This window comes from Microcaecilia unicolor, chromosome 1, assembly GCF_901765095.1.
Source record: "Microcaecilia unicolor chromosome 1, aMicUni1.1, whole genome shotgun sequence".
NCBI classification, from domain to species: Eukaryota; Metazoa; Chordata; class Amphibia; order Gymnophiona; family Siphonopidae; genus Microcaecilia; species Microcaecilia unicolor.
The window spans coordinates 683,177,386-683,203,269 of NC_044031.1; the positions used below are offsets into that span (position 1 = coordinate 683,177,386).

Below are 25,884 nucleotides of genomic sequence, written 5' to 3' on the forward strand. Positions count from 1 at the left end.
AAGCGAGAAATAAAGACAGGGGCCAGATATACTAAGTATTTACTAAAGGCACAAATAGAGGAAAGCCCTTTAGTAATTCTGACCCATAGTGTAAATGCTGTATACTGAGTTCACCATGCATGTATATATCTGGTCTGAAAAGGGAGAGAGACTTGGGCTTTGTCTTTAATTGGCTTTGTTCGCATCCTTGTGCCGGTTTTTGAAAGATGTTCTTTGCCAGTTGCTCTGTTTCCAACCTGCTGCCTCAGGTTAATCAAACAGGTCCATCCCTTAAAGAGCAAGGAAAAGGAATGGAGAGAAAGTGTTGGAGGCTCTGAAAATTAGGACCCCTCCCCATACATCCATAGGCTTGGAGATTAGTATGCAAAGGAGTAGATAGGTAGAAAAACACCTCCTGCTTCCTGGCTTGCAGCCCTTCATCTGCCCTGGTAGTAACCTGTTGCGTATTGGATGGTACAGGAAGCATTAGGGTGGGTTTTATGTCAGTGGATTTATATGGGAAAAAGTAAGTAAATAGCAGTTCAACATGAAGCCGATGCAGAAGCTGCTGCAGCTACCGGTAAGCGCGGTGAATCTGGTGAAGTCCCAAAACAGCGAGGAAGCCAAGAGCCCAGTGCTCTCACCAGATGGGAGCCCACAGACATGGTACAGCACCGTACAGGCAGATGAGCTGCGTCTTCTGAAGTCACCGACGCTCGAGTCGGAACCTGCCACGGAGAACAGCAGCAATGGAAGCCAAACTCAAGCACTACGGTAGGGCAATTTGGGAGCTGGCGGGCTGGGGGGTTACATGCATTGCTCTGTATGGCATTCATATCCCAAAGTACATGGGTAACGGGGATATAAAAAGACATATCCTTCACCTCCACTGGGGTCCCCATCTCCATCACTCCCTTAAGCAATCACTTTAACTAACAGGAAGGAAACTGGAAGGTAATAAGAGTTTTCATGTGCTTGGGTAGGATGAGTATAGTGCTAATTGTGGGATAACACATGAACCTTATCCGACCACACTAACTCCTTGTATTTGTTCCTCTACTGGAGATGGCGAACGGCTCTACGGTACAATGTAAGCCACATTGAGCCTGCAAATAGGTGGGAAAATGTGGAATACAAATGTAACAAATAAATAAATTAAATAAATAAGCCCAGGCAGGCTATGTGACTTACTTGCATTCAAAGTGGGTGATTGGAGAGGGCCATTGCTACTGTCTCGTTGGGGTCCACAGCCCCACACAATAGGCTCTAGGACACACGTCACTTCTACTGACCTGCCATTCCCAAAAAGATGGCTCTGCATGGGGTAGGAACCATAGTTGGGATTTTCCAAGATGATTTTACAATAGATCTATCTGGCAGACTACCTAGGTCTTCAGGGCTGAAACTTTTCCCTCGCATAGCAGCTCTAGGATGTGCATGCTTTCTACAACACATGCACTATTTACTACATTAAAAAGAGGCATTTCCTGGGGTGCATTTTGGAGAGTAAACCGCACTCTGCATATTCAAATGTATCTGCACAGCTCCGTCTTATGTCACTCACGAATATGGCAGGTAGAAAGTGCGTGAATATTTTTGCACCAGTATTATGTGTAAGAATTTCTTGAAACTTACATGCATACAGAAGTATCCGTGTACCTTGCCATGATGCAACCTAGTGAAAATTAGCCCTTTAATGGTTAAAGTTGTTTAAATTGTTTTTTAACTTGTCTAGTTTCCTAGTCTGTATGTGAGCTGCTAACCCACAGGCCACCCCATACCGCAGGAACAGCACAAAAACATAACCTTCTGATACTCAGAGCTAATGGCTTTCAAATTGTAATCACACTATGAGACTGAAGGTAAGGGGGAGGAATGTGCCTGGCACATGCGCACAAGAATTTCACGGTAAGAGCAGCTCTTGTGCACATGCCCATGCAAACCTGGAAGTGAAGCACACATCAGTGCCATTCTTCTATACCTGTAAACATAAGCTTCTCAAGTTTATTTCCACTTGAAAAGCTTATATTTAAGCGCAGAAAACAGGTGCCAATATGTGCTTTCACTTTCAGTTTTGTTCAGACTTGCACACATTTGTTTCTTGTGACCAGTGCTTAGAGGTTTGCACGGGCTTTTCTCCACTTACAAAAAAAAGTCAAAACTGGCACTTTGAAGTGAAAAATCCAGAATGAATCCTTTCTTCAAAACCTTCAATGCCACCTCCGAGCTGGTGGTAAGTTTCTGGCGTTAAGGGCACCGTTTGTGCGCTATTCTCTGAGTATTGGGAGGGAATACCAAATTACATCATTAATATCCATTTGAATACGTTTAAATATAATTTGAGGCCATCTTTGGTGTGCATGTTGATCCCTGCACTACAGCCCTTTGAATGTTCAGCGCACACTAACACCAGCGTTAGGTTTTGAGCATCAGACCAAATAGACCTGGTGATTCTGGCATATGACAGTTTATATTCTCTCCCAAATGATTAAAAAAAAAGTCAACTGATGATGCTGGTGAATACCTCTATTTGATCTTAACCCCGGAAACCGGCTTCTTGCCGAAACGTTTTGATTGATTTGTGTGAGTGAATCAAGGTTTTACTAGTTTTTGTGCAGTTTTGTATTTTTTTTACTGATTATAATAAAATTAAATACATTTTTTATTAGGGTGGTGGAGGTTTGACAGATGATTACAACTTTGCCTTACAGCTTCAGACTTAGAACTGCTGTGCGCTATAAGAGGTCCCATGGCTTTACTACTTGTGTTTATGATGTCATCCTCCCTATTTTTGTAATTTTTTGAGAAGTTATTTTGATATCACGCACTTCCATTGTACTGGCTCCCTTTTTGTTGTATATACTATCAATTTTTTAAATCAAAAGCCTTCAAGTGAGGAGTAAGTGCCGTGAAAAAAAATCAGTTTTCCTTGTAGGAAACTATAAGAGAAATCTACGGTCTCAGTTGCCTGTGTTCTCAGTTTTAACAGAGGATACATCCAAGTGGGAGATATCTTCAAATTCTTCCATAGACAATAGAAAGTTTAGAGGCGAATGTCCTTTCCAGAATTTTGTTTTAATTACGATCCCCAACACCTGTCTCCAAATCCTTTTCTCCAGATCGTAGAACACAAAAGACTTTCCAAGTTCCCAAGTTCTATGGGAAAGAGATTGGAGTTTCCCCTTTGTGCTGTTTAGCTGAGCTCACTTTGTTATGACAGCCTCTTGCGGCACTTGTCTGAAGGAGTTGACCTTTCAGAAACATAGGGTGACTGTCAAGTAAAACTGTGACAAGGGAACAGGAAGACAGCCTCCAGTTCCCCCTCCCCCCAATCAAATAAGTTGACTTTTTGTTTTGTTTTCAACATAGACATTAATCACAATTCCGTCAGAGCTGCATTTTGTCCCTCTTTTCTTTCTGGTTTCATATCTGTGATCTCTGATTAGCTCTTCACAGCGAGTCTATGACACCAGCTGCTTTAAGAAAATTAAGGGTCCTTTTACTTTATTTCTTATTAGTCACAAGCATTCCCAGGCTGAGTTCAGCGTGACTTGTATTAAGAGATCAAGTACATTGCAATATTTTAGACTCGACACAAAGGTGCACTAGTGTTTTTAGCACGCTAATAGCTAAAGATGCCCATAGGAATATATGGGCGTCCATAGTGTTTAGCATGCACTTATTAGCACGCCTGTCTTTACCACTAGATCTGCGTACTGAGATTAATTATCAGCCTTTTAAGAAGTTTCTTAAGAAGAGGCTTTTAAAAATATTTTTTGCTCAACTTTGAAAATTTTTTCAAGTTTTATCTTATGTGATTATTTTTTGCTATGTTAATATTTCCATTGTTGTAAACTGCTTGGTAGAAGCAGTATAGAAATTCTTATGTTATTTTTGATGCCGGGCTGGCGGTCGGGTAGAAATGAGCGCTGGATTTGGATTTTCCCATAAAAGGAACTTATTTCATACTTGAGTCCCTGAGAGTGAATCAGGGGGTTTTCAGTACTTGGGAATTTAATGCAAAAATGATTTCTGAGTACTATCTTTTATAAAATTTTTGTTTGAGGAAAAATAAGGAAGAGAAAGAACTGCCCATCTTTTGAAATGCTACTTTTCTATACCAGTATTTGGGAAATATGCTTTCTCATATCCTTTGACTGAGTGCTGGGATACATGTTTTCCTTTGTATACGAGATCTGCCGTTACTTTCCTCGGTTGTTCGGTTTAGAATTATGTTGGTATTATTTTCTGTGAAAACCTGATTTAATGTAAACCTAAAAACTGTAAATATTTGCCAGATTGCAGTCAAAAATATTTCTAGCATATTTATGGGCTAGTCAGTGATGTGTGATAATCTGTGATGATGGTAAATCTGGGTAATTTCACACCCTTCTGTCCTCTCCTCGCCTCCCCCTCCATACATCTGTCCGTGAGGGAAGGTGTTTGTCTGTCTGCCTCCACAGACCTCCCTCTTCTGTAGCACTGAATGGAATTAGCAGCTCCAGTGTGATCGAGAATGCTGGAATTCTAGCATTAAGGTTTCCATAACAACCGTTTGGGCCAAGGGCTTCTTTTCATGCTGGTGTAACTTAATTCCTGTCAGGAGATAAATATTTCACAGCATACTGTTGGATTATTTTCCTTCCTCAGAAAGGCTTACTATCCTCATTTTCTTATCCTGTTTTTTCAATGAAAGTTCCTCTGGTGTATTTGTTTTCTTTGCCTTTTTGAAGTTAAATAATCAAGTGGTTTCATGCAGCTTATTGTTTAAATACTTTTATAGCAACAGGTTGGCTCGTGAGCTAACAAGTTGATAAAGACAGGTCCTTGCACTCTGCTCCTTTTCTAGTCCCTGTTTGAGAGCACTGGAAATTCATGTTTTGAAATTTATTTTTGGTTCTGTTCTGAGGGTTTCCCCCAATTTTCACGTGCCCCATGTGGCCTAGTTATCACTGCAGCAGTCCACAGCTGTTGCACCCTTCAGCACTTGCTCTGGTGTGCCCTACCTCCCCACCCTTATGTGTATGGCATTGTGCGATGACTGGGGCTTCTTCCCCTGCGTTTCAAACGGGAGTGAACACTAGCTCCATGCCATTCCTAGCCCTGGCAGGCCTAAGGGGCAGAAACCAGCCTCAGAGCTTATAGTTGATTGTATTGCATTGCCACAAGAATGGCTATTTCATTCTTTTATTGCATATTCATGAGTGGGATCTTTATCATATTTCTTTGTGTAATATAGTTAGGCTTCTACTGTATGTAAAATGTTTTGTTCTTTTAAACAGTTCCTACCCAGTTTACCTATCAGAAAGGATTTTGAATCCTATTGAAAGTGCATTGGATGGGCTGGTGGAGGACATGGTCTTTCCCTTAGGGAAGAGGAAGGGAATGGGACTTGATATACTGCCTTTCTGTGGTTTTTGCAACTACATTCAAAGCGGTTTACATATTATATACAGGTACTTATTTGTACCAGGGGCAATGGAGGGTCAAGTGACTTGCTCAGAGTCACAAGGACCTGCAGTGGTGGGAATCAAGCCCAGTTCCCCAGGATCAAAGTCCATTGCACAAACCACTAGGCTACTCCTTGTTGGAGGAATATTTGTGCTTCCATGAAGATATCTACTGAACATAACCAGATGCAGTTTGTTCCTACTGATACCCTATAGCCCCATAAATGCAGGCCTGCTGTGCTAATAGTGCTCCAGGAATGTTCTGCTTTATGTCAGTATCTTGGCTTGACCATTTGAACATGGGAGCCTCTTACTGGTTTTTCTGCCTATGGGTCTTAACTAGATTGTAAGTTCCAAGGAGCAGAAGCGGTCTCTTATATGTTTCTATAAAGCACTGTGCAACCTTGTAATAATACAGACTGATTGTACTCAGGTAATGTCACCCAGTTGTAGTGGTAGACTGTACCCCAGGAGTGAAGGGAAAGTACACCTTGATTTTTCATTCCTATCATAGTATGTACAAACCCAAGCCATTTTGAAACACTACCTCAATAGCTCCCAAATTCTGAGTTGGAACCCCAAATAGGGTCACAGCATCAATGGATAGGGTAACTGAAACAAGGGCCTGCTCCCCTACCCTCTGGGCCTCCACTGTGACCTATGCCCAAAAGTGGCAGTCAACTTGGGGCCTGTGAGTCAGTAAACATTGACAGGACCTTCCCCTTCCTCATGTGTGAACTTCCCAATGATGCACAGGACCCTGTGATGACTGCTGCTGCTGTTGCCACCAGCACTCTGATGTCTTCATGCTGTGAATAAATGGGGGGAGGAGAAAGTGAATGAAGTTGGGGAGGGGAGTATAGATCTGTTTTGTTCTTTTCATCATTATTTGAGGTTGTATGAATTTTTAAAGTGTTAAAATGGGGTCGTGTTGGATTAAAATTTGGGAAGTACTGTACTGCTTTATTCCAATCAGTTGCACTGCTGATTCTAACCTGAAATTTACCATTAAGTACAAGTAATGATGTGTTCTGTTTCTTGTGTGGAATCAAGCTTGGTGCATGTTCTGAGTATGTGTAGGATTCATTCTTATCTGGATCAAAAAGTGCTCCCCATGCACAAGGGCAGCTGGGCCCCCTCCCATATGTCTCCTCTCTGACCTTTACTGGGGTTTTTTTGTGATTTCCAGGCATGATGACCTGAAGGAGATGCTGGACAGTAACAAGGACTCCCTGAAGCTGGAGGCGATGAAGAGGATTGTTGCGGTGAGCAAGTTTCAACTAGCTGAATAGTTTAATCTTGGCACTTGATCCTGGATGGCTGAATAAGTTTATTCTGAAAGGCATTGCTCTCATTCATGTTCTTAGATGATAGCCCGAGGAAAGAATGCATCCGACCTGTTTCCAGCTGTCGTCAAAAATGTTGCTTGCAAGAACATAGAGGTAAGTCCCATTTCACCAAGGAGTTTAGCCCTGACAGTGGAGAGCCTCTGTCCAGGGCAGACTGAGAGGATATGTCATTAGTATGCTAAATATTTCTGGGTCTGAAACTTTCTACCATTAACTTTCCCTACCATCTACTATCCAACTTGAAACTGAGCATAATGAACAATCTGTAGAGCAGGCCAGACTTGTTTCTGGTCAGTGGCTGGCACTGCAACTCTACATCACTCACTGCATCTTTCCCTGTACTTTTTAGTCATTTGGGACTAGATTCAACAAATGGCTCCCAAATTTGGGTGCTGAAAATATCCGTACTGAGCTCCAAGATGGACACCGTTTATAGAACAGCACTTAGAGCTGTTCCAAGTGTACTTAAACCAGCTGAAACCTGGTATAAATCCTGGGGTGTAATTTAGGCATGATCCCTGATATTCAGTAATACTGCGCACATCATTAGGGAATGCCCCTGACATACCCATGCTCTTCCCATGGCCACACTCCCTTTTGAGTTGTGCGCCATAAGATTTGTCCATGGATCTTTATAGAATAGCACCTAGCAAGTTGCACGCACAAATCCAAATTCTTGCAAGTTAGCACCCAATTATTAGCCAATTTAGTTCCACACACAACTCAGAATAGTGAGCAATTTTGCATGCGATTTATAGAATCTGGCAGTTGATGTTTAACTTCACATGTTGTGGTATCAAGCATTCTACCTGCACAAGAGAGCTGCATTTGCTGAATCTTTGTCATGGTTTCACATTTTTTGGGTCATTCCCCCAGGCCAGAGTTGATACCTGGGCTCTGCTGCTTTCTCCACTTCTATTCTATCTTTGCCCATTTCTCTACCTGCCCCCTTTACCATTCTCCAAACTACTAAGGTGGCACTTTTATAAGTGGCACCTCCTTTTCAGTGCGCTGAAGCCATGCATTGAGTTTTATCCTGTAACAGCATCTGTGTGTTAAGACATTATTTTTAAAATACTATCATTAGCTGCTGTCAGCATACTGTAAAATTGTGCACCAGCAATTACACCAGCCTTAGAGCTGGCGCGTATATGCAGTAAGGCTGTGCATATCTTACAGCTATTTAAAAAGTTACATGTGTAACTGGGAGCCCTGCCTATGTGTACACACTCTTGCGCCTGTGTAGAAGAGAGCTTAGAGCACTTATGCACATGTGTTAATTTTCTCTACGTATACGTGCAGAAGGTGCACAAAACTGCATGCACCTAATTATAAAATTACCCTTTATGTGATCTGGATGAGGAGCTGACAAAACTATGGGCCTGATAGCTGGCAGCGATCAGCATTTTGCTGACCGCCACCAGTGTTATACCCAGGAATTCAGTGCCGGGTCATGTCCGGGCACTGGCATTGAATGTCTGGGTTTTTGGAATCAGCTAATCGGCGGCCAGACTGGACAGAGGCCCACCAACTTTGAGCTTAGGCCCACCCAAAAGTGGTACAGCTGTGATATGGCTGGCGGGGATCCCCCAAGTCCCACCAGCTGAAGACTCTTGGCATCTCTCCTTCCCCTCCCTTTCCAGATGATCGGGGGCCTTTTACCTCCACTCCCCTAACCCCCCAATACTTTTTTAATCCTTCAGTTCGGTGAGGAGGAGGGAGGGGTAGTAATGATTGGGGTTTAGGATAAGAGTGTTAATTTTTTGGAAGATATTGATTTGTTTCTTTCAAGATTGCCTTGTATGTTATGCGCAGTTGATCAGTGTGCGGTCAGGGCAACAAAATTTGGTGTGGGGTTGTAGTGGGGGCGGGGGGGGGGAGAGAGGTTAAAACGGTTAAAAGTTTGATGACTGTATTTGCCTTATAGTCACCTCTTGTTTAGTTTACTGCAATCTGCTTCTTGCTGGCCTCCCACTTAGTCCCCTCTCCCCTCTCCAATCGGTTCAAAACTCTGCTGCCCGTCTCGTCTTCCGCCAGGGTCGCTTTACTCATACTACCCCTCTCCTCAAGTCGCTTCACTGGCTCCCTATCCGTTTTCGCATCCTGTTCAAGCTTCTTCTACTAACCTATAAATGTACTCACTCTGCTGCTCCCCAGTATCTCTCCACACTCGTCCTTCCCTACACCCCTTCCTGTGCACTCCGCTCCATGGATAAATCCTTCTTATCTGTTCCCTTTTCCACTACTGCCAACTCCAGACTTCGCGCCTTCTGTCTCGCTGCACCCTACGCCTGGAATAAACTTCCTGAGCCCCTACGTCTTGCCCCATCCTTGGCCACCTTTAAATCTAGACTGAAAGCCCACCTCTTTAACATTGCTTTTGACTCGTAACCACTTGTAACCACTCGCCTCCACCTACCCTCCTCTCCTGCTTCCTGTACACATTAATTGATTTGATTTGCTTACTTTATTTCTTGTCTATTAGATTGTAAGCTCTTTGAGCAGGGACTGTCTTTCTTCTATGTTTGTGCAGCGTATGCCTTGTAGCGCTATAGAAATGCTAAATAGTAGTGGTAGTAGTGTTAGTTATTCTGGCAAGGTATTTATTGATGCTACTAGTAGTTTCAACATAATTTAGTCATCAATTAAAAAATTGTTTAGCGATGATGAGGGAAGGAAGGGTAGGGGAGGAGAAGGGGTTGAGGGGCTAGTTTATTGGAAATATGGATGACAGTATTTTGTTGATATAACTCTACATGTCATGACATTGGATAATGTGTGTATTTTATTGACTGATATGTTACTTATGTTCTGTCTTAAATAAAAAACTGTTGAAAGTTAAATCCTTCAGTTCTTTGCCAGCAGTGACCAGTGACTCATAACTGGTGCTCACACCTGTTCACAGGACCAAGAAGTTGTGATGGAGAGAAGACTTGGAGTTGGCATGAGCAGCAGGTATGAGACACTGCTCATTGCAGGTGAAGAACTAAAGGACTTAAAAGGTACCAGGGGGTTGGGGTGGTGGAGGTAAAAGACCCCCGATTGCCTGGAAGTAAGGGGTAGGGGAGGGAGAGATGCTGGATGGGGCGGGGTTTCTGTTCCCACCCACTTTGGGCTTATGTCTGCCCAAAATTGGTTGTCTGGCTGTGCCCTTACAGTAACGCATAGCCAGTTAAACATGATGTTATATTTAGCACTTAGCTGGCTATGGATTTACTGCATAAAGACAGATTGACTTTTATACAGTTCTATTTATGCAGTTACCCTGGCCGGTTAAGTGCTGAATATCGTCATTTAACCAGCCAAGTGCCGACTCTGCCCCTGGAATTCCCCCAAAATAATCCAATCAAACAAGAGTAGAGGTTGACCGAATGGCAAATCCAACACTGGAGATAGTTGCTTGAACAAAAGGACCCTACACGGTCAGTGTTTCGGTGTTGCAAAACACCTGCCTCAGGGGTCACAATGGTATTCTAAAAAACATTTAAGTGTGTCATACATATGTAGTGTGCATATAAAATTAAATTTAATTTAAAAAAAATATATATATATATATATAAACACCATATAATAACAATCATAAAAAGTTATATGCACGAACAGAAATAAAAATGAAAATAAAAATAGTAGTAAAAGAAGACATGCACATGAAAAAAAAATATATATATAAAATATACAATACAAAACATAAATCATATATAAAATGTGAATAACTAAAAGATCAGTAGACCAGCAGACTTGGTGTGAACTAATGTGCTTATGGCATCTATGGATCACGGTAGTAAATCTTAAATCACCAAGGGGTCCTTTTACTAAGGTGCACTGAAAAATGGGTTGCATTAGTGTAGGTGCGTGTTTTGGGCGCACCTGTAAAAAAGGCCTTTTAAAATTTTTTGCCCAAAAAAATTTGTGTGGCAAAATAAAAATTGGCGCTCATCTATTTTGTGTCTGAGACCTTACCACTACCCATTGATTTAGTGGTAAGGTCTCACGCGGTAACCATGTGATAATCATCTGCGCGCATAGAATGACAAGTACCACCTGGTTTCTGCCGCACGCAGGAAAATAAAAATGATTTTCTGGTGCACTAGCAGACGCACATAAAAAAACAAAATTACTGCCTATGCCATGCGATAACTCCAAATTGACACAAGTAGGATGCGCATACACGCCTATGCGGCTTAGTAAAAGGGCCCCCAAAATAGCTGGAAGGATACTATAATTTGGAGCATAGAACAGACTACCGAAAAAGTGAAGACACAACCATATGAGTGTACCATGTCATAGACAAAAAATAATGTGCATAGAAATGTTAAACTGGTAAACTAATAAAGAAAAAAAATAAAAGGGAAAAACTAGAGGCAGGTGAAACTAAAAGGCTAAGAGTGCTGTATGTGAAGTCAGCAATAAGAGGAGCTTATTGGAGGCTAAATAATTAAAGAATTAAAAAACTTAATGTACTTTGGGCAGATCCTTCATAGGTTCTGCAAAAGAAACTGTGATAAACAACCATAGAAAAGGAACACATAAGGATATACAAAGGAGGATGACAGTAACACTTACCAAGGATTACACTGTGCAAACAAAACTGCCCGAAGGCATGCCACTCTATGAAAATAAGGGCCAGGTGACATGATGTAATTAAACAGAAATCTGTGCATATAAAATAGACTAACCGTATTCATTGAATATTCGCTGCTGGGAAGCCATTAAAAACGGAGTAAGAAGGCCAGATAAAACGAACTGGAGGGATCATATAAATGTAAATGTAAAACAGGCTCAGGTGCATGAAATAGAAGGCACCATAAAAAATTAAAATTAGATGAAACAGTAAAACAATAGCGTTTGTCTAGTAAAATTGCTACCGCCACCAAAGTACAAACCGGAGTGTACTAAAAACCAAAAAGAAACTTGTCTGTGGAGCTAACTAATAAAATAAATAAATAATAATAAAACTAAATAACAATGGCCAGCACTAGTAAAATGCTCCAAATCCACTTACCATAGAATTGTGTAAGCAGCACTACCCGAAAGGATAAATGCACTGAGTACAGCAATGTCTAGAAAATCACAATTTTCAAAACATGAATTTTAGACATTTTGAGCAGAACGTCCAAAGTCGGATTTAAACATCATATCAAAAATGCCCCTCCATGTGTCCACATATGTGCCAGTATTCTAGTCATTTGCATGCATACTTTGGTGCCTTAATACAGGGGAAAATATGTGCATTGTCCAGACGCATACTTGAGCATTTGTTTTGGTCAGGGAGGAGGAGAATAAGCTTGCATTTTCAAACCTACATGCACAAAATGCAGGTACAGATTCTGCAATAATTAAAACAAAACTACGTACAGGGGAAAAAGTACCTGAAGTAGCTGCATTAATGTGGGAAGTTTGGTTGTTGCCCCCCTAATGCTTTGGAACTTATTTCAAAATAATCAAAAAAAGTGTTTATTTACTCAATGTGGGGGTAAAGCATTTTCCATGTTTAAAGCATGTTTTTACACATGGGGAGTAGCTGTTATAAAATTCCTTGCATATAGACTAAGGAGGCTAGGGCTTTTCAGCTTGGAGAAGAGACGGCTGAGGGGAGACATGATAGAGGTATATAAAATAATGAGTGGAGTGGAACAGGTGGATGTGAAGCGTCTGTTCACGCTTTCCAAAAATACTAGGACTAGGGGGCATGCGATGAAACTACAGTGTAGTAAATTTAAAACAAATCTGAGAAAATTTTTCTTCACCCAACGCGTAATTCAACTCTGGAATTCGTTGTCGGAGAACGTGGTGAAGGCAGTTAGCTTGGCAGAGTTTAAAAAGGGGTTAGACAGTTTCCTAAAGGACAAGTCCATAAAGCACTACTAAATGGACTTGGGAAAAATCCACAATTCCAGGAATAACATGTATAAAATGTTTGTACGTTTAGGAAGCTTGCCAGGTGCCCTTGGCCTGGATTGGACGCTGTCGTGGACAGGATGCTGGGCTCGATGGACCCTTGGTCTTTTCCCAGTGTGGCATTACGTATGTACTTATGTAGATAACTACGTATGGCAAGGTGAACATATGTATTTCTACACAGACTATGAGCAGGCTTTGCTGGAGGCATGGTTTAAACCAAGCAGGAGCAGAGCTAGGAGTTACATTTGTTCTTCATGAAATATCTGCACAGAGTACACACAGAAAGTTCCCCTCTTACTTTGTGCAAGAGCATTTGTATGCTACTGGGCATTATCCTGGGAGTGTAGTTTATAAAAGCACACACATATATCGCCTTTATAAAATACTATCTTCAAACGCAATCAACATGACTGATATAGCAGATAAATTTAAAAAATAGTGGAAGGAGCTTCATATATAGAAAGCATAAATTAGACATTAATATTTGCATCAGAGCTCCATATGATATAATATCAGACTAAATAAATGTAAAGTGCAATCTAAACCACCCTTATTAAAAAAAAATCCCTCTTTAAGCAACATCTTCATTTATATCCTAAAAATGAGTCAGCCATTCAAAATTTCCAGAAGATTCAGTTGTTCAGTCTGAAACAATTGTTCTACAATGCCTGACAAAAATTCATGTTTCCAGTATTCATACTCTGCCTCAGAGAAAGTCCTTTCAGGTCCGTCAAAAAGAATCTGCTTTCTGTGAATCTTGGGGGTCCATTTACTAAGGCGTACTAGAAAATGGCCAGCTATGTGATTTGCCACACACTCTGGCCAATTTCTAGCTCATCTGAAAATTGGCTGCAGTTGGGGTTTGTTTGTTTTTTTAATGGTCACATGCTAATTTCCCCATTAGCATGTGGCCATTACTGCAAGGGGCCCCTACCACCACTCATTTAGGAGGGGGTAAGGGCTCCTGCACTAATTGGGTAGAGTGCGGTATTGTGTCCACTCTACCTGCCTATTCTCTTCTCCCAGACATGCCTTCTGCTGCATAAAAATAAAAGATATTTTGTACCGCTGGAGTAGTGCTCACTGCTGGCCAAACTACCATGGGACACCTCAACGCATCCCACAATAGTGCCTGTTTACTATGCAGTAGGCCCACGTTGGGCCTACCACACCTTAGTAAAAGGGCCCCTAGGTGTTTCTAAAAAATAAAATGGTAACAAACTCATAGAAAATTCACAAACTATCAATACAGAAGCAGCATTACAAATCAAAACTAGTCAAAATCATTCAGTCTTCTGGTTGAACAGTATATAACCTATGAATCCACCATTGCTCTGAAGTTCGTTGATGAAGCCTATTACCACCATAAGGAGCAGGTGGAACACAATCAATAATTTGCCATCTTGTTTGTGCTAGAATTGTAGAAAATGTGATTCAAGTGGAGCTGTAGTTGTATCTGTATTCACTCTGGTATGATGTTCCTCGTATGAGGACAGGCTAAAGAGGTTAGGGCTCTTCTGCTTGGAAAAGAGACAGGTGAGGGGAGATATGATTGAGGTCTACAAAATCCTGAGTGGTGTAGAACGAGTAAATCGATTTTTTACTTGTTCCAAAAGTAGAAAGTCTAAGGGACACTTGAGAAAGTGGCATGGAAATACTTTTAAAACAAATAGGAGGAAATATTTTTTCACTCAACGAATATTTAAGCTCTGGAACTCTTTGCCGGATGAGGTGGTAACAGCAGTTAGCATATCTGGGTTTAGAAAAAGGTTTGTTCAAATTCCTGGAAGAAAAGTCCATAGTCTGCTATTGAGACAGACATGGGAAGCAACTACTTGCCCTGGGATTTGTAGTATGTAGTGTTGCCACAATTTGGGTTTCTGAAAGGTACTTGTGACCTGGCTTGGCCACTGTTTGGAAAACAGGATACTGGACTAGATGGACCATTGGTCTGACCCAGTATGGCTACTCTTATGTTCTTAAGATGAAGTTTAACAGATTGTTGGGTCCAACCTACATACCCCAGCCCACATGGACAAAGAATTAGATAAATCACATAAACAGATTAATATGTCGTATTATGTTTAGATGCAAACCTTTTTGTTCAGTATGAGGAAATGTCCATTAATACTGTTCAGTAGAAGTAGAACACCATGAACAGTGTGGACATTCTCTATGAGCAAAAGTTTCTTTCTGTTTATCCGTTTTTCAAGATAAACTTTCACCTATACTTTCCCCTCCCGTAGGCTTTCATCAGTATCTCTTGAATTTCTGGATGAAGTTGTAAAAACTGCCAGTAGTAAAAAAGAAGTTATCTGTTTCACTCCTACCACATAAGGAAGCACATAAACAAGCTTATCATTCTCTTCATTAGGTTAATGCTGTGGCAAATATTCTGTACTAGCAAAATGAGCCCACTTATATGCTTCAGATATACAAGACCATGGGTATCCCTGAGCAAACAACTGAGCTTTCAAGTCCTTCTCTTCTGAGGTGTAAAAATTGCCCCACTGGAAAATTTTGTTTCAAAGCCTTTGGATGAAAACTTTCCCAATGAAGCAGAGTATTTATATCCCCCTTTTTTTTATTAACAAAAAAGAGCCATATTCAAGGAATTTCTCTTTCCAAAAACTAGAAAAAATTAATTCTGTAGCTCTACAGTCACACTTTATAGTGAATTGTAAGTTTGAATCACAGGAATTCAGTCAGGAAACGAAAGTCAGCATCATATCCATAGTGCTATTCCAAATAAAAAAAAAATCATCTAAAATCTGTTTCCAAAATAGCACAGATTGCAGAAAGTAAACAGAAGAATAAATATATTCATCTTCAAAGGCAGCTGCATATAGAGTAGCAACAGATGGAGCTAACGATGCCTCCATTGCTACCTTATCTATTTGCTGATAATATTCCATTTCATAAGAAAAAAAATTCCTGATCAATACCAAGGTCATCAAATCAGTCAAGAAACTAACTGGTATCTGGTGATTTTCTTGAGCTGTCTGCAAAATTGATGTCATCAGTTATGTCACGTGGAGGGGCATAATCGAAAGGGACGTCCAAGTTTTCATGAGGATGTCCTCGCAGAACGTCCCCAACCAGGGGTGGGGAAACCCGTATTTTCGAAACAAGATGGATGTACATCTTTTGTTTCGATAATACGGCCAGGGACATCCAAATCCTGAAATTTGGTTGTCCCTAGATTTGGTCATCCCTAGACTTGGTCGTTTCTCATTTTTGGCGATAATGGAAACCAAGGACGTCCATCTCAGAAACGACCAAATGCAAGCCATTTGGTCATGGGAGGAGCCAGCATTCATAGTGCACTGGTCCCCCTGACATGCCAAGACACCAACCGGGCACCCTAGGGGGCACTGCAGTGGACTTCATAAATTGCTCCCAGGAACATAGCTCCCTTACCTTGTGTGCTGAGCCCCTTAAAACCCACTACCCACAACTGTACACCACTACCATAGCCCTTACGGGTGAAGGGTGGCACCTAGATGTGGGTACAGTGGGTTTCTGGTGCGTTTTGGAGGGCTCGCTGTTTACTCCACAAACAGGAAGGGGGGGCTGGGGCTGGGTCCCCCTGCCTGAAGTGCACTGCACCCACTAAAACTGCTCCAGGGACCTGCATACTGCTGTGATGGAGCTGAGTATGACATCTGAGGCTGGCACAAAATATTTTTTTAAAGATGTTTTTTGAGGGTGGGAGGGGGTTAGTGACCACTGGGGGAGTAACGGGAGGTCATCCCCGATTCCCTCTGGTGGTCATCTGGTCAGTTCGGGCACCTTTTTGTGGCTTGGTCGTAAGAAAAACATGACCAGGTAAAGTCGTCCAAGTGTTCGTTAGGGACATCCTTGTTTTTTCCATTATGGGTCGAGGACGTCCAAGTGTTAGGCTACACCTCCGACATGCCCCCACAAACTTTGGCCGTCCCTGCGACGGAAAGCAGTTGGAGACGTCCAAAATCGGCTTTCGATTATACCGATTTGGATGACCCTGTGAGAAGGATGTCCATCTTCCGATTTGTGTCGAAAGATGGTTGTCCTTCTCTTTCAAAAATAAGCCCGTAAGGGGTCCTTTTACTAAGGTGCGCCAAAACGTGACCTGCGCTGGTGTAGACACGTGTATTGGACACGTGCAGGTCCATTTTTCAGCGCACCTGCAAAAAAGGCTTTTTTTTGGCCAAAAATGGACATGTGGCAAAATAAGAATTGGCGAGCGTCCATTTTGGGCCTGAGACCTTACCGCCACCCATTGACCTAGCGGTAGGGTCTCATACGTTAATCGGGTGGTAATGGTCTATGCGCATACAATTCTGATTACTACTCGGTTAGCGCCGCGCGCTGGAAAATGTCCGGCATGCTTAGTGGACACGTGTAAAAAATATTATTACTGCCTGGGCCACACAGTAGCCAGGCGGTAGTTCAAAATTGACACGCGTATGCACCTACGATTAGTAAAAGGGCCCCCCCAATCTTGTGGAATATGTGTATTAAGAAAAACTGCACAGCAAGATAAACAAGGAAGGATTCCCTATGGAGAAGTACTGTCCAACAAAGTAGGGAAGGGATATAGGGCAACCAAAACAAGTGGGAGTCCAGAGGTGAATAAAAAAGTCTTTATTGCCAAATAAAAGATACAATGAACTTGACATGGTTCCATGTTTTGGCAGCAATATGCCTGCTTCAGGAGTCTGAGTATCTACATACATAAAGGGTTAGATTCTATATATGGTGCCTGAAAATTCTGCACGGAAATAAAATATGCCTAGGCGTATTCTCCAAAGTATACCTATATTTTATAGACTAGGCTTAAATTTCCTCATGGTATATAGAGTACACCGAGCGCCTCTCCATGCAACCAAATTTTAGTCACGGCCTCTCCATGTGAATAGATTTAGTCACGGCCATTTACACCATGTTTTACATGGTGTAAATCCCGATGCCTAAATTGGGCGCAGATCAGGTGTACTCTTTAACAACGTGCATAGATCTTAGAAACACCCCGCCCATGGCCACGCTGCCTTTTCAACTGTGCGACTTAGAATTTAAGCACACCACATTACAGAATACACTTAGCGAGTTGTGTGTGTAAATCTTGATTAATGTCAATTAGTGCTGATAATTGCTTGTTGAGCACTAGAACAACCAGGACTGGAGCTACCAAAAATATACAGATATAGCTCAGTGCCACAGCTTACCAAACTTAACTTACATATATATATAGTATGTTTAGAGTACCCTCAGATATAACCCACTGTTCAATGCAGACAGTAAAGCTGCTATTTAGTGGTATAGCATTTCTTTCATCGGGTTACTCAAAGATTTTTTTGGGAGGGTGTTTTTTGTCGTTTGCACCCCATCACCCAAGTGCTATAAATGCCATTAATCAATTTGCAAAAATAATTTGTGTAACACTGTGCACTTATCTTGAAGTTGCCTCGCTGAAAATAGATGCGAACTTTAAGTGTCCAGCAGACGCCTTCCCCTGAAACCACCCGACTCCACGGGTTTCAAACACTTTCATCAGGACTACTGTATTTCCTTAGAACTCAGAAGGAGAGAGCTTTTGGCCTTAACCAGTACTGATTAGCTAGTTAACCAATTAAGTTACATGCTTTGTTATAGAATACGCTTCAATTTCCGCACGGAAATTAAGGCACAATATATAGAATCCCGAGAAAAATGCATAAAAACATAAAAAGATACAAATTATAAGAAAAATGATATATGATACAAAAATTTGATATATCTATTAAAGATAAACGTACTCTCAGAAAAAAAACCTCTCAGACTAAAAATAAACAGTGCGGTACCATAAAAGGTGAAGTTAAAAAAAAATTACAATACTAGAATATGACAAGTGCGAAAACATTTTTTTAAATATGTCAGAGGACAAAACCAACTTTATAGCTATTTTTCAGCTGAAATATAAAAATAAAACTCATATAAATTATCACATTAACACCCCCCCACTCCTTTTACAAAGCCGCACAGCAATGCCGACACAGCCCATTCACTTTGAATGGGCTGTGTCGGGATTACCACACCAGCAGCTGCTAGCATGGCTTTGTAAAAGGGGGGAGGGGGGTTAATGTGATAATGTGTAAATACTAGTGCCTACCAAAAAATTCCAAGGGTTTAACTTTATTCATATCCCAAACGAACGTGTGACTGAATGTGAGAGAAAAAGTATGAGAGCTAAAGTATATTACACCAAAATGAGGGCTGAAATATATTACACCAAAACAAGACTAACCTGTATAACTTCTTCTGAAAAGGTATAGCGCAAACAATATATATTAAAACATGATTCAGATTGTAATAGGTGACAGGTAATTTACGTCATTGTTTGTCCATGTTCTCTTTTAAATATTGGAAATACTAAGCGTATGGTAAAAAGAAGAAAAATAGAGCACAATGGTTGCCTTAGTTGTAATATTATGACATCCCCATTAGTTGAACACTGGAATAAAGCTGGGCATATGATTAATGATTTAAAGTTTTTTGTATTCAGAGTTCTTAATGTAAAATGGAGAGGGGTGATGTAGACAATCAATTATTACATACTGAGCAGAGATTGATTCATCAACTGAACACATTGACACCATATGGTCTTAACATGGATATAGATCTAAGACCATTCTTGTAAAAGTCAAAGACATGACTACGTCTATTTTATTTCAGTCTTTTTTATGTATACTTTATTTAAACCGTGAGCAGGAATTAAACACAAGTTCAAATAAAATAAAAGAATACGATATCAGACCCAGCAACAAGGGGCAGTGTTACATAAAATCCCTATACCACAAATACGCAGCCTCCAACCCACAAAGGAACTGAACAGTCTCTGTAGTTGGCTCTTATCCATGGTGAGCATTTCCAATACAACGAACAGCGTTTATTCCACGGAAACTTTTATAATACTTTTAAAAACACCATACATACAGTACGCAACAGTCCTATCACATAGACATCCATAGCCCCATCCTCCCACCCAGCAGGCACGGTGAGAAAATTTAAACCAGACAATAGGTACCAAATTGCAGATCTGTACACATTACAGTAACAATATCATACTGTCTCTGGAGAGCCATAAAGACACAAACATTTTTTCCAGAGAAGAACATACTTTCACCCAAGGCTTAGTACCATAAGAGCGGAGTTCAAATCCACCCAAGCTTGACATCCACTGTGTCCAGATCGAAGGCACTGGGGAAATATCCTTGATCCAGTCCTTCAGTATCAGCTTCTTAGCCAGCATGATTGCAGAAAGAATAAACTTTTTCTGTGCAATAGACACAATACATTCTCGATGCCGGTCTTCATCAGTCTCCCAATAACAGCAGCATGAAAGAATATGATGGAGCTCTTCCCAAAACCCCAGCTATGGCCTAGAATACATGACTCCACAAACAAGACATTCAAGGAATGAATGAAGCCATAACTCCCTGTCCCGCTTGCATCTCAAACAAGTAGCAGTGTCCCATTGATAGAAGATATTCAAAAGATTGGTCTGAAAGGGGAGGTGCTACTGTTGGGAGATTTGAACTTGTCTGATGTGGATTGGAACGTCCCATCTGCTGATTTGGAAAGAAGTAGAGAGATTGTGGACGCCTGTCAAAGTGCCTTGCTCAGACAAATGGTGACGGAACCCACGAGGGAAGGGTTGATGCTGGATTTAGTGCTTATGAATGGAAGTGTTTCCAGTATCTGGGTGGGTGCCCACCTATGTAATAGTGATTAGCACACGATATGGTTTGATATAAGGCAAAGACAGAGAGCAGACGCACAAAACTCAAAGTACTGGATTTCAGATGTATTAATTTCGATAAAATAGAGGAATACCTGAAGAAGGAGCTGTTGGCGTGGGAAGGCATAGGAGAAGTGGAAAATCAGTGGTCAAAGCTAAAGGCTGCTATAAATATAGCGACTGATCTTTACGCAAGGAAAGTAAACAAAAACAAGAGAAACAGGAAGCCTATCCAGCTCATTTTTGAAAGAGAAGGGCGCCCATCTTTCGACACAAATCGGGAGATGGGCGGCCTTCTCTCAAGGTCGCCCAAATCGGCATAATTGAAAGCCGACTTGGCCGTTCCTCAGCTACTTTCTGTCGCGGGGACGATCAAAGTTCACGGGGGCGTGTTGGCAGTGTACCGAAGGCGGGATGGGGGCGTGGTTAACAGATGGGCATCCTCGGCCGATAATGGAAAAAAGAAGGGCGTCCCTGACGAGCATTTGGCCGACTTGGTCCCTTTTTTTTTTCAAGACCAAGCTCAAAAAGGTGCCCAAACTGACCAGATGGCCACCGGAGGGATTTGGTGATGACCTCCCCTTACTCCCCCAGTGGTCACCATCCCCCTCCCACCCAAAAAAAAACAAATTAAAAAACATTTAATTTTAATGTCATACCCAGCTCCATGTTAGCAGTAGAGACGGGAGAGGTTTCCGTGGGATTGGTAATGAGTGGTTGTGGTCCCTCTTCACAAAAGTGGAGACAGGGAAGAAGTGGGAAACTACCTTAGACTTCATCTTCCAGATTGCAAGAGAGTGCGTTATAAATCAGTTCACTCTGCTGACTTTAGATACCTGGGTGCTGAGTGGTGGAATTCACTGCCAATGGTAATCAAGGGGTCAGCCTGATTACTTGGTATTTTGTAAAAAACTGAAAACTCTCCTTTTTAAGAGGTTTCTATCCATTGATGGAGTATCTTAGATTGCAAATGGCCATCAATGATCTATATTTGATATTGTGTTTATGGCTTTGTAAACCTTTTCTGTTGTTTATTTACATTGAGCTCGAGTATGTTCGGGATAATGTGGGGTATAAATGTATCCATAAATAATTGTGCACATAGCAGCTTTCTGAAATCTGTTTACACAAGTATGTGATCTACTACTTAAATGCTGCTATTTACATGTGAAGCTACTTCTACAATAACCACAATAAGCTTCTACCTCTGATTATCAAGATTCTGGTATATCCCTTTGCCCATCTGCATCTAGTTAAAAACTGGGTAGAGGCCATTTCCTTAAAAATAACTATAAGTCCATAGACACCAGAGGGTGTAAAACCAGGGCTACCATGGCCTGCAGATGACAGCTTACTTTCACTGTAAACAGAAATCTCTCAGCCTAGAAAGTCATCTGTCTCTGGAGGAAAAGTCCATAAACAGTTATTAGAGTAGATTTTGAGAAAGTCATTGTTTATCCCTGGGTAAGTAGCATGGAATCTTGCTGCTTTTGGGGTCTCTGCCAGGTACTTGTGACCTGGACTGGCTAGATGGACCCTTGATCTGACTTAATAGGACAGTTCTTACCTGTGCTGCTTGGCTAATCTTGTAGCTTGGGGCTCGGAGAGCACGACAGTGTTGTGAGTTGTGCTGTTCTGTTCCAAACAGTGGAGCCAAAACAAAGTAACTCTTGTTAGTGAGGGCGTCTTTGCTAAAGATGGTGTTCTGTCAGTGAAAATGCCTCTGTGCACCTCTGCTAATTCAATAGGACCAAATTTATTCAGAAAAAAATGTATTTAACCACCACCAATCCATAATAGCACATAAAATATTGAAAACCATGGTTATCAAACATAATAACTTGTTTAATTATAATTCAAACATGGTTGAGTGTATATAAAAATATGTAATCTCTACCAGTGCCACTGATGCCACTCTCATCTCTCCCTACACTCCTCCCCGGGAACTCTGCTCACTGGGCAAATCTCTCTTATCTGCACCCTTCTCCTCCACCGCTAACTCCATACTCCGTTCCTTCTATCTTGCTGCACCGTATGCCTAGAATAAAAAATCAAACACTTCATATGTGGCCATAGGTCTTGACGCTGAAAAGGCTTTCGACCGCGTAGAATGGCTATATATGTTTCAAACCTTAAAGTGGTTTGGTTTCACACAAAACGCAATTAATTTGATAAAAGTATTATATACCTGTCCATCTAACAAATTGTTTATTAATGGTCAATATTCCCCTCCTTTTCGGCCGACAAGAGGTACAAGACAAGGATGCCCTCTTTCCCCATTACTATTTAATATTGCTCTAGAACCTTTACTTTTAACTATCTTACAGTCTGATCATATTAAAGGTGTAGAATTGGAAAATATTACAGCCAACTTTCTGCATATGCTGACGATTTATTAATATATACTACTCCTTCATCCATCCCTCACATCCTAGATGTAATTAACAATTACTCATGAATATCTGGATACAAACTAAACCCCACTAAAACAGAAATGTTACCATTAAACACGGCCTCTAGATCATACCAATTCACAATGTCCCATTTTAAATGGTCGCCCACGTGCCTGAAATATCTGGGTGTATTATTTGGATCCAATATTAATGAAACTATCAACCTCAACTCTACATACCTTTTGAATTGTGTGAAGGATATGACTAATAAATGGTCTCCACTTAAACTTTCTTGGTGGGGTAGATTAGACACCATAAAGATGATGATAGCACCGAAAGTGAATTATATTTTAAGTATGTTACCGGTTATGTTACATGCCAGTACTTATAAAAATATGGAAAAAATATTGTCAAAGTTTTTGTGGTCTAATAAACCTCCTCGTATTGCACTGAAATATCTTAAACTCCCCAAACACAATGGTGGTGTTAATTTTCCTAATTTTTTGGACTACCATAAGGCTTTCTTACTAAGACAAAGTTCTTTATGGATAACCTCAAAAGAAGAACATACTGACCCACTTTGGATAAAATGGGAAGCAAAGATCTTTAAAGCAACCCCAACACCTCTCTTACCATGGTCTTCAGTACACAATTCGGATTATAATCCCATCATATTCGCTTCTCAATCATCTTTCAACACATTGGACTCATGTGTTAAAATCTCTATCCATTCGACCACTAAGATACAACTTTGGAATAATCCAAAACTAAAAATTAATGGAATGTGTTTTGCTTGGCCTAAATGGATTGAAGCAAAAATATGGTTTCTACATCAACTATTGGATAATCACAAGTGGCTACCTTTTTCTACACTACAGGCAAAGTATAATTTACATAATCACTGCTACTTTCAATGGCTACAACTAAAACACTGCATTCCTTCAAACTTCGATATTAACTCATTAAAGGACGAAACTCCAAGTTGTCTAACATTATGTCATCAGTTGTCTAATGGGAAGAAAACGGCATCTAAATGGTACAAAATCTTCCAAGAACACTCTTCTCACTCTCCTTCAGCCTTACAAAACATTTGGAACAAAGAACTCAATTCTCAAATAACTGCAGAACAATGGGAAAAAATCTGGACATTACTATATAAATCCTCAAAATCATCTGCTCTTACCCAATCATCATTCTACATCTTGCATAGAGCTATGTGGACACCTTACAAACTTTCCAAAATATCTAAAGAAGTCTCAAATAGATGCTGGTCTTGTAACAACCATGTAGGTACTTTAGACCACTTAATTTACAATTGTCCTATACTGGATGAGTATTGGTCTCGTATAGAGGACACTATTTCCCATATTCTAGATTTTAAGATCTCTCTAACATACAAAATCATAATCACGGGAGAATTTGGTTTAAACACGGTAATACAACCTCAAATAGCCAAATTATTACATATATTGATTCAAGTTGCTTTAAACTGATATGTCAAAATTGGAAGGACTTTACGAAGTTATCTTATGATATGTGGTGGAATACAGTATGTCTTTACGCTAAATATGAAAAAGCTGCTGCAGAGAAATGCGGCTCCCTTTTAGCATTCAATAAAACCTGGTCTCCTATACTCGATTACTCATCCAGTTAATATTAATTATTATAATCTATGCAAATATAAATGGGTACTAATTACATATATATATATATATATATATATAATTTCTTATCTCCACCTCTAACATTTAGTAATATACTTATTCCTATAGATATACAATACCTGTAATGAAACAGAATCAGGGATCCTAGAGTTGATGTAAACAATGTCTATAATTCTTCTACAAGTCAGTGTACATAATCAAACTTGTTAAACTATTATTAAGTCTCTGGTACTTAATTTCCTTTCTTTTTGTTATTTAAAAATTAATAAAAATGATTGAACAAAAAAAAAAAAAAAAAAAAACTTCCTGAGCTGGTACGCCAAGCCTCATCTCTGGCCATCTTCAAATCTAGGCTAAAAACCCACCTCTTTGATGCTGCTTTTAACTCCTAAACCTAAACCTTCAACTGTCCCCTATCCCTGATATGTCCTGTCTGTCCTAACCCTTATCCCTTACTTGTCCTGTCTGTCTGTCATAATTAGATTGTAAGCTCTATTGAGCAGGGACTGTCTCTCCATGTTCAAGTGTGAAGCGCTTCGTACGTCTGGTAGCGCTATAGAAATGATAAGTAGTAGTAGTATGTATATATATATATATATATATATATATATATATAATATCAAACTTCTTTATTAGACATACACTTTAGAAAAATTAAGTTTTATACATCAATGACATTTCTCTAAAACTCTCTGGCCCTAACCTCACCACATTCATTCAGTGCTCACACTCCTTCCTACCAGCTATGTTGTACACGGTTGTCTCTCTTAATGCTCTACCCTCATTAGCTCTTAAACTCCAATTAAATCACCAGCTTCGGTTTTCTGGTAATATTTTAACATATCAACTCAAAATGCACATCTTTACAATTCCGTTATTCCCCTTAAGTGCACTAGTGTAATAGCCCTCGAATGTCTTCAATGACAAAAATTCAATCACAAAGATTGTGTGGTTCCATTTATCTGTTTGTGATTGGCTATACACCATCACTATATTTCCTCAATTCTCATTTGTTGAATTGAGCATTCAAAGCGAGTTCCAACTTTTCCAACTTAATTTAAATTCCTGTTCCATCAAAGTTAATTTGTTATTATATCTTAGCTGTTCTTCCATTTATCTTCCAGTTATCCTTCTCGAGTCATCTCTCCTTCTTTCCTCCCACTTGATATGACGTCGAGAGACGCCTGGTCGCCATTTTCTCCCAGTCCCAGCGAGTATTCCTCCAGGGTCGGTCAGCATGTATAATTAGAATATAGTAATAAGCAAGCTAAAGTCACTACCCCTGAAGATACATTACAGCGAAACACAGTGTGTAGGGTGTGGCAGGAGTTCTGATTTATTCCTCAAGTGGGAGGAAAGAAGGAGAGATGACTCGAGAAGGCTATCCTG

At 40.5% G+C, this 25,884-nt stretch overlaps 1 protein-coding gene across 1 annotated transcript in view; it reads left to right on the plus strand.

Annotated features, from left to right (window-relative positions):
• Positions 1-535: 535 nt before the first annotated feature.
• The window catches only part of AP3B2 (adaptor related protein complex 3 subunit beta 2), a 217,595-nt gene continuing 192,246 nt past the window's right edge, over positions 536-25,884 (plus strand). The window contains exons 1-3 of the mRNA XM_030190380.1: positions 536-753; positions 6,619-6,694; positions 6,797-6,871. Of these exons, the coding sequence (XP_030046240.1) occupies positions 536-753; positions 6,619-6,694; positions 6,797-6,871 (369 nt within the window). The remainder of the gene's footprint in view (positions 754-6,618; positions 6,695-6,796; positions 6,872-25,884) is intronic.